Source organism: Zophobas morio, unplaced genomic scaffold (genome assembly GCF_036711695.1).
Source record: "Zophobas morio isolate AGI-343-1 ecotype UQ-CSIRO unplaced genomic scaffold, CSIRO_AGI_Zmor_V1 ptg000081l, whole genome shotgun sequence".
NCBI lineage: Eukaryota > Metazoa > Arthropoda > Insecta > Coleoptera > Tenebrionidae > Zophobas > Zophobas morio.
In genome coordinates, this window is record NW_026972186.1 from 608,113 (window position 1) to 623,978 (window position 15,866).

The 15,866-nt window shown below is 39.6% G+C and overlaps 1 protein-coding gene across 1 annotated transcript; it reads right to left on the bottom strand.

Moving 5' to 3' along the window:
* Positions 1-8,911: 8,911 nt before the first annotated feature.
* LOC135143971 (uncharacterized) lies at positions 8,912-15,809 on the bottom strand. The gene is made up of 12 exons (XM_064075873.1): positions 15,545-15,809; positions 15,341-15,498; positions 15,102-15,291; positions 14,761-15,048; positions 14,609-14,712; positions 14,461-14,561; positions 13,832-14,411; positions 13,512-13,785; positions 11,462-13,465; positions 10,966-11,324; positions 9,286-10,916; positions 8,912-9,237 (listed from the first exon to the last, which is right to left on the bottom strand). Exons 1-12 carry the CDS (start codon positions 15,773-15,775, stop codon positions 8,912-8,914), a joined length of 6,246 nt encoding a protein of 2,081 aa, XP_063931943.1. The 5' UTR covers positions 15,776-15,809.
* Between the last annotated feature and the right edge of the window lie 57 nt (positions 15,810-15,866).

Sequence of the window (15,866 nt, forward strand, 5' to 3'; positions counted from 1 at the left end):
GAGTGATCAAGCCGCGACAAAATTAAAACTTAACGGTGGCTAAAATTGGAACTATATATGTATTACAAGTTGTTGAAAATATTTATTCTTTTAAATAAAAGAGAAAAATTCTGCTGTTTTATTGTTCTGCGTAAGAATACAAAACCGTAAATGACAAACATAAGATTTATTTTTGAGAGGAAAAAAAAACAAAACAAATACAGCAACTTTGAATCGTTTTCCTTTCACCACAAAATTGGATGGGTTCGCATGACTTGTCAAAATACAGTTTTGTGCGGCTCGAGTAACTGTTACAGTACCTTGAATTTGGCAATAGCAACTACTAACCGCTTTATTGAACTAACGGATTTTCATTGGTTTATTATAGTGAAAAGTGAATGATACACAAATTACCAAAGTGTGGAAACATTAATTGGAGTGGGTTTTTTCTCTAACGTTCTTGGATCGTGAGCCGTCGTTTCCGTATTACGTCTACAACAGAATGAAATTTAACTAATGTAAATAAATTTTAACGAAGTTCATTTTCTCCAACTTTTACACTGTGGATTGATATTACGGGATTAGAGAGGTTGATTTTTGGTTTCCGATAACACTGCCGCCTTGGTGAAAATGGTTGTAGTCCCCATTGTGTATTAGTAGTTGCATTCAGTTGTATTTAGTTGTTAAAAGCCGATGTTGTTAATTTTACCAACTTTTTTTCTATGAAAAAATGATGAGTCAGACTATTGATTTCAGGTTAAAACAAAATAGGAAATAAACAAAAAATAAATAAATAAATCAACATTGGAAGTGTTGAATGAATGGTGCATAACTGCAAAATCTATGATTATATTAAATACTACCGAACAAAGAAAGTTGGTCTCTTTAAAAAAAAACAAACGGTCAAGACATGTTTGCGATCGTCCTACTAACTTTGGAAACAATAGGTTTCGTCTTCACTTTCTATCGCCAAGTTCAATATACCACAATCGTCGCCGAAGAAAGTTAAAATTCCTTCCGGTAAAAATTCTCACCGGAGTTTAATTAAGCCTCAATCGCCGCCAAATATTCCAATAATACCGATCGCCTCTCGGTGCACGTGAAGGCTAAAATCATCTCGAAGGAACAATCGCTCGACGCGACAATTAGCATAGTGAAAGTACCCAGTTCTACATAAACAAACATAATACGTAATTAAAATAAAGCAACTCATTATATCGCCGTAAATTTTTCCCGTTCGCGTTCCGCTGGTTTCTTACAAATAATCCCAGCGCCAATATCAAGGCCAATCTTGCAAATGCATTTATTCCGTCGAAAACAATTACCGCCTTATGCAATCCCGCTGGCAAAAACCGCTGCCGCACTCCTCCAGTCGGCAGGACGCGATTATTCGATAAACAATAAATAAATCAAGCCGCGGGGGCCCGAACGCCCCCGAGGCGCGCGCCACCCCCCGCCGACAGCCGCGACACCCCGCCATAAATACCAATCTACTTTTTCGCTGCCGGTGCAAGACGATCGGAAAAATTCGAATTATGAATAACATATCGATTGTTTTTTCCGGACGCCGGTGCTTGGGGATTTTTCGTGGCATGTCGATGTTGGCGCGTCGTCATGGAGACGCCGCACCATTGCTGCCAACCACACCCAGAAATATTAAACACCACCAAGTCGCCCCCGTGCCTTTGTGAGGACGGCTTTTATCGGAAAACATTTTTCGGGATGTTTTCGAGGGACGATTTGTTCTTTTTCGCGCTAGAGGGTTTACTTTACGCCTTCGATGAGGGGATCGATTGGCAGCGGGGTGCGCCGGAAAGTGCGCCTTTTTCGGGTTTCGGCGAAGCTGGAAGACGCGAAGGCGGACGGGGGAAGTTTTCGGGTTTCGGGAGCTCGCTTTCTGGGGCTTAAGGAAACGGAGACGCCGAAAACGTATCTTCGCTCATAATGGTTCAGGTTTAACGCTGTAAACTAACGGGGTGGGAATAGAAGTGTGAGGCATTTGTTAAGCTGTGCGCTTTTTGGAAAATTGTTAAAATCTCAACATCAACGGGAAAACCCGTAGTATTAACACAAGTCGCGAGCTTTTTTGAATTAATTCTTCACGAATCTACTCATCAATCTTTTGAAAAAAGCATTACTCCCGGGTATGTGTAGTTTAATAAGAACGCATATCAAGATAAACGTTTCAAGCAAAGAGTGGTCATGCAAAACTGCGGTAAACACCTGGCTTTCATCCGAATGCTTGAGTCGAGCTCCAAAATAAGAATCCGTCGAAAATTACGTAGGGTATTTTAATGCTTTCCAGAGTTTCACAATCATGTCTTTTCCAAAAGGAATTTACTTTTCTTCAGATATGAAACTAACTCGTACTGTGAGTTACTCTTATGACGAAACGTTAGGGGTCATAAAAGGTTTCGTAAACATATGGATTAACGAAAAGGAAATCAATTACAAATTTTTTGTGTACGGATGCACACTTTTAGGACCTTTCCAATTTCTAATGACAACATTTTCGAATCGGACGAAAACTTATGCGACATCATCGTGGTGGACGATGTCAGAATTACTCCCGGGTATGTGCACTTTAAGAACGGATATCAAGGTAAACGTTTCAAGCAAAAAGTGGTCATACATAACTGTGGTAAACACTTGGCTTTCATCCGAATGCTCGAGTCGAGCTCAAAAGTGAGTATCCGTCGAAAATTACGTAGACTATTTTAATGCTTTCCAGAGTTTCACAATCATGTCCTTTCCAAAAGGAATTTACCTTTCTTCAGGTATGAAACTAACTCGTACCGTGAGTTACACTTATGACAAAACGCTAGGGGTTCTAAAAGGTTTCGTTAACATATGGATTAACGAAAAGGAAATCAATTACAAATTTTTTGTGTACGGATGATAATATTTGGAAAATAGTAACGTGCAAACACATTTTTAGGACCTTGACGCAAACCATTCTTTCGATAGAGCCGCAACAAGTAGATTTCGGTAATCTAGATGCCGTGAACCGAGCGTCTTCTAGAACTTTTTATCTAAAAAACTCTGGTTGCAAAGGATCAATGTTTGCTATAGATTTGGGTCGGAACCCTCTAGGTCTTATGGTTCAACCCATGAAAGGAGTAATTTCGGTACCACCGTAACATAACCTTCATTTTTACTTTCTTCATCAGTCCTTCTTCAGACAATAAGTACTGTGCCCATAACGATAGAAATCGTTGGTTCCAAGGTAGGAGATTTCTTAGAAGAGTTATGGCTGAAAACAGTTCCTCCGTTGAGGATCGTAGTCATGGGAACGTTTATCGAACCTAAAATTGTCCTACGAAAATGGATCAGCGGCTTAGACTTCAATCTAATGCATTTCAGTTCCTCTTACTACGGTGCTGGTACTACAAGACCGCTCTTTATTAAAAATTTTAGCTCATCGCATTCGATGTATTGCATAATGGCAGAGGTCAGGGGTACTACTATGGTACGTACTTGGGATTATAAAAATCGATTCTTTAAAACTGTGTGTTAGACTTTGGAAGAAGCAAGAAAAATCGACGATAATTATCGTAACTTTTGCGTAAAACCGCTAGCCATCATTCAAATATCGTAAGCTTACGTCTCAAGTCTTTTCTTACCTTCATGTAAAATCTTAGATTCACGCCGAAGGCTGAGCCGAAAAGCGTATAACACTACGCCGCATGTTTCTTGAAGATAATTCGCATGGACTGCAAGGACGTGGATATATACGGTACTTTTGAATCGGATGAGGCTGACCTCTTATCGCCAATTCTTTTTAGAATATTCAAATGAACTTCATCGAGATATGAGCGACGTTGCCTCGTACGCCCCCAGCAGAGACTTTTTTTAAGGAAAACAGTACGAACACTATCGTGAGTTTTACCGCCGAAGAAGACACATTAGGGGGCGAACATGAGTTTAGTTTTGAGCATTCAATAGGGGTTTGTCTTTATGGCGAAGCGGAAGTTGCCGGCGTTATTTTGAGACTAACATTCCTCGCTTTAAGCGAATTGACTCTAGATAAGTTGTATCAGAGGGAGATACTGGTTACCAATAAATCACAGATTTTACCTGTGAAGGTGGTTTACCAAAAGGTGGCATCGACGTAAGACCAACAGAATTTGTGTTGACACGTGGTGGCTGCTTAGAAATATTGGTTACAATAAGAACTACCAAACTGGATTTGCTGGTCAAATAGGTCACTTTTGAACAACTTGCAAGAGATGTTCCTCCCGAAAAGAATGTCGTTAGAAAAGTGGGCGTACTGTGGACGCCCGAGGACCTCGAGAAGGCGCTGGAGTCCATCCGCTCGGGGCAGACGTCCGTGCAGAAGGCCTCCACCGAGTTCGGCATCCCCACGGGGACGCTGTACGGCAGGTGCAAGCGGGAGGGCATCGAGCTGTCGAGGTCCAACCCGACGCCGTGGTCGGAGGACGCGATGGGGGAGGCGCTGGAGGCCGTGAGGTGAGTTGGAGGAGACCGGGCATGGACTACCCTCATAACAGCAACAAAACTGTTCTTAAATCTACCACACGATAGAGGGCGACGGAAAAATTGTTAGAATCTCATAGTAGGCATTAAGATAATTTAAACTTAGAAGTACGTCTTTAATTGACTCTTACTCGGCGTTGTGATTGCCATGTTTACCGTAACTTTAAAACATGTGAAAATTTTGTTTCTAATTTTCAATTTTTCGATTTTTCAAAATTTCGGTTCGAATAAATTTGTTCTTTTATAAAAAGTCGAAAAGTGACAATCGTGAAAACGAAAAATTTTAACCTTAGAACTTGAAAAATTAAGAATCAAAAAATTCCAAAATCGTAAAGTTAAAACTTGAAAAATCAAAAATTGCAGTTAAAAACTGCAAAATTGTCAAAAAATTATCAAATGAAATATTCAAAAGTTGACAGGAATTTTCGAATTCGATTCTATAAGATTTGTTTCTTTTTCAATTTTTCATTTGTCTGATTTTTCAATTTTATTTTCTTAGAAGAATAAGTCATCTGCCAAAATCAGTCTTATCTTGGCAAGTACTAGGCTCCCGCCCACCCTCCCTTATTTTCTTAGCGGATGTCATTTGCCAAAATCAGTCTCATCTTGATAAGTCTTAGCCCCCCCCCCCCCACCCACCCTTTATTTTCTTAGAAGAGTGGGTTATCTGCCAAAATCAGTCTTATCTTGCAAAGTACTAGCCCCCCGCCCACCCACCCTTATTTTCTTGGAGGATCTTGCAAAAATCAAAAATATCCAAAAAACCCAAAAGAATTAAAAAATGTCAGAAAATCCTAAACATCCAAAACAATCCAAGGAATTCGAAAATTCCAAAAAATCCGAAATATCCAAAAAAAAACAAGAAACTCAGGAAATCCAAAAATCTAAAATTTGCAGAAAATTTAAAACCATGATAATCCAAAAAAAAAACTAAAAAATTCAATAAATCTGAGAAACTCAAAAATACTCATGAGATCCAATAATTCCAAAAATCGAAAATATCCAAAAAATATCTAAACATTTTAAAAACCCAAAAAATTTAAGAAATCCAAGAAATTGTTTAAATCCATAAGTCGAAAGTTTTCAAATTTTAAAATTCCAAGAAACCCGCGAAAGTCAAAAACACTCGAGAAATCCAATAATTCCAAAAATTGAAAATATCCAAAAAAAAAAGACAAAAAACAAGAAAATGAAAAAACAAGAGATTTTGGAAATCCATTAATCTAAAACTTCCAAAGTATCCAAAAAACCCAAAAATTAAAAAAAATCCGGGGAATCCAAAAAAACCAAAAATGGAAAATATCCCAAACATTAAAGAAACGCGAAACACCCAAGAAATTCTGGAAATCTATTAACACAGAAAAATCGAAATTATCAAAAAAAAATAAGGAAAAATAAAAAATCAAAGAATTTAAGAATTCTAAAAAGTCCAAGAAACTCAAAAACACTCAAGAGATCCAATAATTCCAAAAATCGAAAATATCCAAAAAAATCCAAACATTTTAAAATCCCAAAAAATTTAAGAAATCCAAGAAATTCTTTAAATCCAAAAATCGAAAGTTTTCAAATTTAAAAAATTCCAAGAAACCCGCGAAAGTCAAAAACACTCACAAAATCCAATAATTCCAAAAATTGAAAATATCCAAAAAACCCTAAAAAATCCAAAAATTTAAAAAAATCCCGAGAATCCAAAAAAACCAAAAATGGAAATATCCCAAAAATCCAAGAAACGCAAGACATCCAGGAAATTCTGGAAATCTATTAACATAGAAAAATCGAAATTATCAAAAAAAAAAGGCTAAAAAAATCAAAGAATCTAAGAATTCTAAAAAGTCCAAGAAACTCAAAAAATCCGATAATTGCAAAAATCGGAAATTGCAAAATCAAAAAGTTACAAATCGAAAAGTTGCAGAAGAAAAAATTTTAATTCGAAAATTTATAAAATCAAACTACTGAAAAACCGTATAACTGAAAAACAACTGAAAACTCGAAAAATTGCAAAATCGAATAACTAAAAATAAAGAAATTGGAAAAGCGAAAGATTCACAAATCAAAAACTAAAGAATTAAAAAATTGAAAATTAATAAAAAATCGAAAACTTGAAAAATCAAACAATTTAGTGAATAAGATGTTTGAAAAACCGGATAATCGTAAAATCGAAAAACGAAACTTGAGAGATCAAAATCATGGTTTTGAAAATAAAGCAATTTAAAAAAAAATTGGAAAATCCAAAAATTGGAAAAGCGGATAAATACTTAACTGAAAATTCAGAAATTGAAAATTCGAAAAATGGAGCATCTGATAAATGAAAAATCGAAAAATTTTAAAAATCTAAAAAGTGAAAATTAACTGAAATTCTAAAAATTGGAAAATCGAAAATATGGAAAATTGTAAAATGAAAAAATTGAACAATTAAAAAAACTGATGAGTAACATAGAAAAATCCGAAATTGGAAAATTGTGAAATCGAAATTTGACAATTCGCTTGGAAACTTCGGGTGTCGTAAGAAAGCCAAAGCTTGATCACTGTGTTGCCTGTACTGATATAAATACTGGGATCATATATGAGACGACTTCTCATCTTTGTCCTTAGGTTAAATCTAGAGTTTCCATTTCGGCTTAACGACATGGAATTGGCAAAGAAAAGAAAAAATGACACCTAGCTACTACATGAATTACATCCGAAGTTTACAAAGGCGTCTACCAGAGCGACGGAGTCGTTCTATCGTACAGAAATTGTTACGGTGTTCAAAGATGGCGTATAAAAAACCACTCGAGGATTAACGTTGTTATTGTAAACAATTCATACCGTTACCGCCAAGTTTACTGTATAACGTAAAGATCACTCCAAAGTCGATAACTCTACGAAAAGTAACGACACCATATCTATGTTTTTTAGCTAATTTTTTCTTTTACGTGGCAGCTTACACGACCATATCCGATTATTTCGAAATCGAAAATTTAAATACGTTTCCCATCCAAGTCTCTACAAAATCGTCAAAGACTTGTATAGTTTTCGATCAATTAAAGCACGTTATTCAGAGTAAAGAAAAAAGAAAAATCATCTTCGAGTTTAGTACCACGGAAGTTGGGAAATATAACGTCAATATAAACGTCTTAGTCAACGACAGTACGTTGTATGAAGTGACAGCCGTAGCTCAAGTGGTTCCCAAAACCCTTAAAATAGAAAGCGAGACCATAGAATTCTCGCAAAGAGATGGACATTTGAAATTTTTTTTATTAATTAACAGTCTCAACGCGTACACCGTATTTTCCTGGGACGTGCCTGACGGTTGTTACAAGATATTCCCCATGTAAGGCGGTATCCAGGCCGAGAGATCTATGCTGTGCTTGGTTACGTTCGATCCAGGTCTGTCCCCACTCCTAAAAACTGAATGTACTTTGACTTCTGAAAGTGGCCAACAAAGAGTACTTGTAATATCGAGCCAAAAACGAGAGTCTCTGGTGGCTTTCGACAATAATAACATCGACCTAGGAATGATTCCTTTAAACGTATGCGTCATTAAGAAACTGACTAACAAATTTGAAAAGATTTCAAACTGTATATCGAATTGATAATAATTGTAACGCTATTCCTGGAATCGTTGTAGAACCCAGCACCAATAAGTTTTACACGAGTTAGACAGTCAACCGATCACAATTACGAATACTGAAGGCAATGATTAAGTTTTCTGTGAAACCGAAACGACAGAAATCTTTGATACTTTTGCTTTACGTTGTCAACGATACTGTCAGACCTGGAATGCCACCGCTACGATCTGCAAACACAAAACATTTATTTTTTTGATGAAGTTAATTCCAGTTGTGGTCGTGTTCCGTATGTAGAAAATCATCAAATTCCATAACACTTCTAAAACAACTAATAATAAGTTTCGCTGGGTGAATCAGATTCTCATTTCTGCGTCTCGATCCGAATACAATAAACCAATTACCGTCTTTTCTTTGTTTTTCTCTAATTGAAATTCAGCCTGCAAGCCTCGGCACGCAAGAGGTGAAGCAGATGCACGTCGCCTTGGGCGTCGTAATTTTTAATTATTAAATATTGAAATGGCTCGTTGAGGCGTGCGTCTGCGGGTTGCTGCTCTGTTTGCTAATTCGTTTATCCAAACATCTCGACTCTTTTGAGGGGAACGACGCTCCAATTGAATTACGGACCCTCGGATACTTGACGCTGTGTATTATGCGACAATAAAAACATATTACGCGGGGCTGGAGTGGACGAGCAAATAACAATTAATAAAAAGCAGTTAAGAGAAAGAGGAAACCGCAAGATACGACAGCGTCGCATCACCTTGGCAATAACAATGAATTTTGAGAGCCCGAGGCTGCGGTCGAGTGACACTTCCTGGTGCAGTTTTTGCGCGGATTCGTGTCGCAGTCGGAAAAAAGATTCGCAGATCTTAAATGTAAATTTATTATTGGTTTGTTTCCATCAGGCTTTCTTTGTGGATCGATTCGCCTTTTATGAAATGCAGATTATAAAATCGCGTTTCTAGACCGTTTTCCGTGACGAGGTGCAATTTGGCGATCTTGTTCCTGAGGACGCTTTTCAGAGGATGAATGGGAAGTTCGTAAAAGTCGTCAGAAATGATGTCGTCTATCACTACTTTCTCCACAGTTATGAAGAGTTTTGAGCTGAGGACGTCCACGAGATAAGTCATTGAGTCTGGGATATTCTCGGCCACAGGATGAGTTTCCGAATTGAAGATCAGCTTGAGAATCCGAGTGCCCATAGAGGTATCTAAAACATATTCGATAAATTTACGCACACAGAAGCATCGCCACTTACAGACTATCCTGGACCAAAATTGCTTTTCCGCGCCCTCTTCGACGCTGTACAGGAGCATCTTCTTACGCGCGTTCCACAAGGGCGTGTTGATCTTGGGCAACTTAGCGTAGAGTAATTTCGGACATCCGGTTTTGACGTTCTTGACTTGGCATTTGCACGTCAACTGTGAGTAATGGGGAGGAATCTTAACATCTATACGTTCGTAGCACTCCTCTGTCGGTTTTCCTAAGAGGTGTACTTTAACCACCCAGTCTCCTACTTCTGGATTCGTCCAGTAACAGAGTATATCCCTAGGACCAATTTTTTGAACGCACACTACCGGAGATACCGTCGTGTTGCCTTCTGAATCGAACTCAAATGTGTCCTGGTGCATGATCAACTCTTTAGGCCTTTTCAAAGTTCTCAACTCCTGCCAAGGATACAACACTTTGTTGCAGTCCGCGGGGTTCGTATACGGCCCGAAGATAGCAGTATACGAGGACGGTACGTGAAAAGGAGAGTGTATAGGCAGAGAAAGCTGACAGGGCTTGTACAACTTGAGGGTCAGCGGCATCTCTTGGTAGGCTTCGGTAACGTCAGCTACGCCCAGGAGCGTCATGGCGATGCTCCTACCGTACTTGTTTTCGGGTGTCTCCCCAGAGAACAGTACGGTGGTGGTGGCCGTCGTGACGAACTTGGCATGATATCGAATTCTGGCGGCTTTTTCGGTTTGCGGCGCGATCGTCACCACGGATTCGAGTGCGAAAAACAGCCCGTTCGGGTTGTTGAAGAACAACACCTCGTAAACGATGGGGTCGTTGCCTAAGTTTTCCAGTTGGATCGGAATCGTGGACTTTTCCGTCAGAGGCGCTTCTATCATTCTGGTAGACTTGGGGGCGTAATACGGCAAGATGGTGTACAAGTAGGTCACGAAGAGAAGCATCTCGATGGCGTTGCTTTGCAAGAACGCGTCAGGTCTGAGGATGTAGCTGAAGCGCAACAGCTGGCAAGTTCTGACTAGGATGCAGGCGTTGTGGTGCAGCTCTTCGCACGTTCGTGGGTTCGAATACATGTCACGGATTTCTTCACTAACGTACGGGACGTATTGAGCTATGGTAGCGCCCAGGACGAGTCCGTCTCGCAAGTCTGTTTCGAAAAAAATTACTTCCCTGTCGGCGGGCCGTCTGTTCCATAGAGTTTCTTTCTGCACGTCGTAACACGTTTGCAGCCACTTTATTAGCACTTTTTCTCTCGAGCCGTAAATTCCAGTTTTTAAAATGTCCTCGCCGACGTGCTCGGCCGACATAACCGCATACAGATGGTCGTACGCCAACGACGAATCGTCTTCTTCCTGTTCGGCGTCGGTCGGCATCGACAGAGGTATCACGCGATCAAAGACGAAAACTTTAATGATCTGCAAAATCAAATCGACAAAGCATTGGGTGCATAGTCGACGGTAAGTCGATTCGTCCATGATCTTCGTCTCTGGATGTTTCAGTTTTACATAAAATTGGTATTGTTCGTAATTCAGAAGATATTTTGTTTTAACGTGGGGCAAATAGACAGGAAACTGTCGAAGATACTTTAAAACGTTGCATCTGGTCGTGTAGGTGAATTTGAACCAACCCATCTCGTCGCCCAGTTCGGGTGTCCTAAAATTTTGCCGTCAGCTTAACAGAAACAGACTACTGCCTATTATACTTGGTCGTCATTAATATTTTTCTAACGCGGGGGCCGGCAAAATTTATCAACAGCACGACAAGTGGTAAATCTTCGACGTGCGCTGGCCTCACGTGTCCGAATTTCTTGTCTGTTTTGGTTTTGTGAATTTTAGCGAAATCTGCGAAGCCGTCTGGTAGTCTGTGATAGCTCTTCAAGTAAAACGCTTGAGAGTAGAGCCAGTCTTCTAGAGCTTTCCGCACGCTTCGCATGTAGCAAGCATAGTCGGAATAGTCATCGTCAGCGGGAAACAAAGGAAAACAGCTCGTATTCTGATTAGCTGTCATATTCACAAATTTAGAACGGGGAGTCACATTGAGGAACGAAGTATCGGACGGATTCTACAGTACACGCAACGTTGACGATTTCCATCGAGAGAATTCCAAAAAAGAGAAATATTTTAAAACACACTCCATGCAAAAGTAAAAGTGCCGAAGACTTCTCTTTTTTGGAATAGAAAATGATCAAAACAAATTACCTCAACCTTTGATTCCCGATTCTGCAACATGTATGCGTAAGTATGCGTCGTCAGTAGGCAATTTTCTACAACTCCAGTGACTGCGATGGTGCACTCAGCTTTACAAGTGCAGCGAAAAACGATTTCAGTATTAATGCAACGGGGTTTTGTTGTTTTAAAATGAAGCGTCGAGCCCAGCAGAAAATCGCCTATCTTTGGCTTTTCGTCAAAGCTAACAGTTACTCCTATTAAGTCAGTCTCGATAAAGATCTGGCAATTTTCAAAGTGGTCATGCAAATTTAAAAATATACTTTGATCACTTATTAAACCGACAGGAACCGGTTCCAGAGCGTAACGTTCGTACATCGAGATTATCTTAGGCCGGTCGTACACTCCTGTCATTCTTAAACAACTGAACATCTTGTTGTCGAAGTAATGTTTCAGGAAAATAGGTAATCTGACTTCGTAACCTCCGACTTCCGACGGCGAAAACTCTGCGTCGAACACTATTTTTTCGCCCGGTTCTAACATGATCTTATAGGACGAATCGTAAATCTCTATATTTGAATCGCTCTTTGGTGTCAAAGAGAACGGATCACTTAATTCGTCCGTTCTGATACAGAACGTGTGCATTTTGCTGCCGACGTTGGAAATCACAAACTCGGTCTTCGTCATATTATTGTAGTGACCTTTTCCGTAAAACACAAAACCAATGTCAGCTTGAGAAAGAGCAAGACTTACGTCCGTCGCTGCACAATTAATGCGAACGGTCGCCAGCCATAAGGGAAGTTTTCCGAGTTTTACGGACGGTAAATTTTCGTATTGTGGCATATTCGCTTCCAGGTAATATTGAGCATTGCGCGAACGACCGCTGTTAACGCGTGTCGGTCCGATAATACCATTGACGACGTAAGGCAAGAGTATCGAGTAGGTGCTAATATACACAGGGAAAAAGTGCAAGAACAGCATTTTGCTCGCGTCAGCCGGAAGCGTTATCTGACTTTGGTGAGTAAAATCGTCTTCGTCTTCGCTGACGGTAAACTCCGGATACTCCTCAAATGGGAAAGCGACGGACGACTCGCAGGGAGAGGAATTGGTAACTTTAAACGCCAAAGTATCGAAAGAACACGGCGACATCTTTCTAAAGTGTAAAATACTGGGTTTGAATATCAGACTAGGAAAAGCGACTTTTCCTTCCAAGCCGACTTCTATCGTTTCGATTTCGTCGATTATAAATTGTAGTTTCACGGAGAACTCAATAACCGCCTTCAGTAATATCCTGATTGTGAACGTTTCACTGTTTAACTCATGTAAAACTCCGTCGCTCGGTTCCACAACGATTCCAGGAATAGGATTACAATTATCAATTCGATATACAGTTTGAAATCTTTTTAAATTTGTTAGAGTCAGTTTCTTAATGACGCATACATTTAAAGGAATCATCCCTAGGTCGATGTTGTTACTGTCGAAAGCCACAAGAGGCTCTCGTTTTTGGCTCGATATTACAAGTACTCTTTGTTGGCCACTTTCAGAAGTCAAAGTACATTCAGTTTTCACGGGTAGGGACAGACCTGGATCGAACGTAACCAAGCACAGCATAGATCTCTCAGCCTGGATACCGCCTAACATGGGGAATATCTTGTAACAACCGTCAGGCACGTCCCAAGAAAATACGGTGTACGCGTTGAGATTGTTAATTAATCTGAAAAATTTAAAATGTCCGTCTCTTTGCGAGAATTCTATGGTCTCGCTTTCTATTTTAAGGGTTTTGGGAACCACTTGAGCTACGGCTGTCACTTCATACAACGTACTGTCGTTGACTAAGACGTTTATATTGACGTTATATTTCCCAACTTCCGTGGTACTAAACTCGAAGATGATTTTTCTTTTTTCTTTACTCTGAATAACGTGCTTTAATTGATCGAAAACTATACAAGTCTTTGACGATTTTGTAGAGACTTGGATGGGAAACGTATTTAAATTTTCGATTTCGAAATAATCGGATATGGTCGTGTAAGCTGCCACCTAAAAGAAAAAAATTAGCTAAAAAACATAGATATGATGTCGTGACCTTTCGTAGAGTTATCGACTTTGGAGTGATCTTTACGTTATACAGTAAACTTGGCGGTAACGGTATGAATTGTTTACAGTAACGACATTGATCCTCGAGTGGTTCTTTATATGGCATATTTGAACACCGTAACAGTTTCTGTACGATAGAACGACTCCGTCGCTCAGGTAGACGCCTTTGTAAACTTCGGATGTAATTCATGTAGTAGGTGTCATTTTTTCTTTTCTTCGCCAATTCCATCTCGTTAAGCCGAAATGGAAACTCCGGATCTAACCTAAGCACAAAGATGAAAAGTTGTCTCATATATGATTCCAGCATACCTGTCATTTATATCGGTACAGACAACACAGTGATCAAACTTTGGCTTTCTTACGACAGCAGAAGTTTCCAAGCGAATTGTCAAATGAGCTACGCCCACTTTTCTAACGACATTCTTTTCTGGAGGAACATCTCTTGCAAGCAGTTCAAAAGTGATCTCCTTGACCAGCAAATCCAGTTTGGTAGATCTTATTGTAACCAATATTTCTAAGCAGTCACCACGTGCCAACACAAATTCTGTAGGTCTTACATCGATGGATGCCACCTTTTGGTAAACCACCTTCACAGGTAAAATCTGTGATTTATTGGTAACCAGTATCTCCCGCTGATACAACTTATCTAGAGTCAATTCGCTTAAAGCGAGGAATGTTGGTCTCAGAATAACGCCGGCAGCTTCCGCTTCGCCATAAAGACAAACCCCTATTGAATGCTCAAAACTAAACTCATGTTCGCCCCCTAATGTGTCTTCTTCGGCGGTAAAACTCACGATGGTGTTCGTACTGTTTTCCTTAAAAAAAGTGTCTCTGCTGGGGGCGTACGAGGCAACGTCGCTCATATCTCGATGAATTTCATTTGAATATTCTAAAAAGAATTGGCGATAAGAGGTCAGCCTCATCCGATTCAAAAGTACCGTATATATCCGTATCCACGTCCTTGCAGTCCATGCGAATTATCTTCAGGAAACATGCGGCGTAGTGCTGTACTCTTCTCGGCTCAGCCTTCGGCGTGAATCTACGATTTTAAATGAAGGTAAGAAAAGGCTTGAGACATAAGCTTACGATAATTGAATGATGGCTCCTTTAAGAGCTGCCACTCGCCCGTCTATCGGTCTTACATAAAAGTTACGATAATTATCGTCGATTTTTCTTGCTTCTTCCAAAGTCTAACGCACATTTTTAAAGAATCGATTTTTATAATCCCAAGTACGTACCATAGTAGTACCCCTGACCTCTGCCATTATGCAGTACATCGAATGCGATGAACTAAAATTTTTAATAAAGAGCGGTCTTGTAGTACCAGCACCGTAGTAAGTGGAACTGAAATGCATTAGAGTGAAGTCTAAGCCGCTGATCCATTTTCGTAGGACAATTTTAGGTTCGATAAACGTTCCCATGACTACGATCCTCAACGGAGGATCTGTTTTCAGCCATAACTCTTCTAAGAAATCTCCTACTTTGGAACCAACGATTTCTACCGTTATGGGCACAGTACTCTTTGCCTGAAGAAGAAACGATAAAGAAAGTAAAAATGAAGGTTATATTACGGTGGTACCGAAATTACTCCTTTCATGGGTTGAACCATAAGACCTAGAGGGTTCCGACCCAAATCTATAGCAAACATTGATCCTTTGCAACCAGAGTTTTTTAGATAAAAAGTTCTAGAAGACGCTCGGTTCACGGCATCTAGATTACCGAAATCTACTTGTTGCGGCTCTATCGAGAGAATGGTTTGCGTCAAGGTCCTAAAAATGTGTTTGCACATTACTATTTTCCAAATATTATCATCCGTACACAAAAAATTTGTAATTGATTTCCTTTTCGTTAATCCATATGTTAACGAAACCTTTTAGAACCCCTAGCGTTTTGTCATAAGTGTAACTCACGGTACGAGTTAGTTTCATACCTGAAGAAAGGTAAATCCCTTTTGGAAAGGACATGATTGTGAAACTCTGGAAAGCATTAAAATAGTCTACGTAATTTTCGACGGATACTTACTTTTGAGCTCGACTCGAGCATTCGGATGAAAGCCAAGTGTTTACCACAGTTTTGTATGACCACTTTTTGCTTGAAACGTTTACCTTGATATGCGTTCTTAAAGTGCACATACCCGGGAGTAATTCTGACATCGTCCACCACGATGATGTCGCATAAGTTTTCGTCCGATTCTAAAATGTTGTCATTAGAAATTGGAAATGTGCGATGAGTACCAAAAGAGTCAGCAGACATTGCAGTTAAGAAACTCTCATAAAAAATGTGACGTTTAAAAACGCCAGCCAACTGAATTGTGAAAACTGTGTCGTTACTAGACAAACGGATT

Excerpts from the sequence above, each read along its gene's own strand:
- LOC135143971 (XM_064075873.1), bottom strand. The coding sequence starts at position 15,775 with ATGTCTGCTGACTCTTTTGGTACTCATCGCACATTTCCAATTTCTAAT. Across the intron at positions 14,562-14,608 it reads GGAGCCATCATTCAATTATC|ATTCACGCCGAAGGCTGAGC; the intron begins GTAAGCTTATGT and ends TTAAAATCGTAG. Across the intron at positions 13,466-13,511 it reads AGTCGATAACTCTACGAAAG|GTGGCAGCTTACACGACCAT; the intron begins GTCACGACATCA and ends TTTTTCTTTTAG.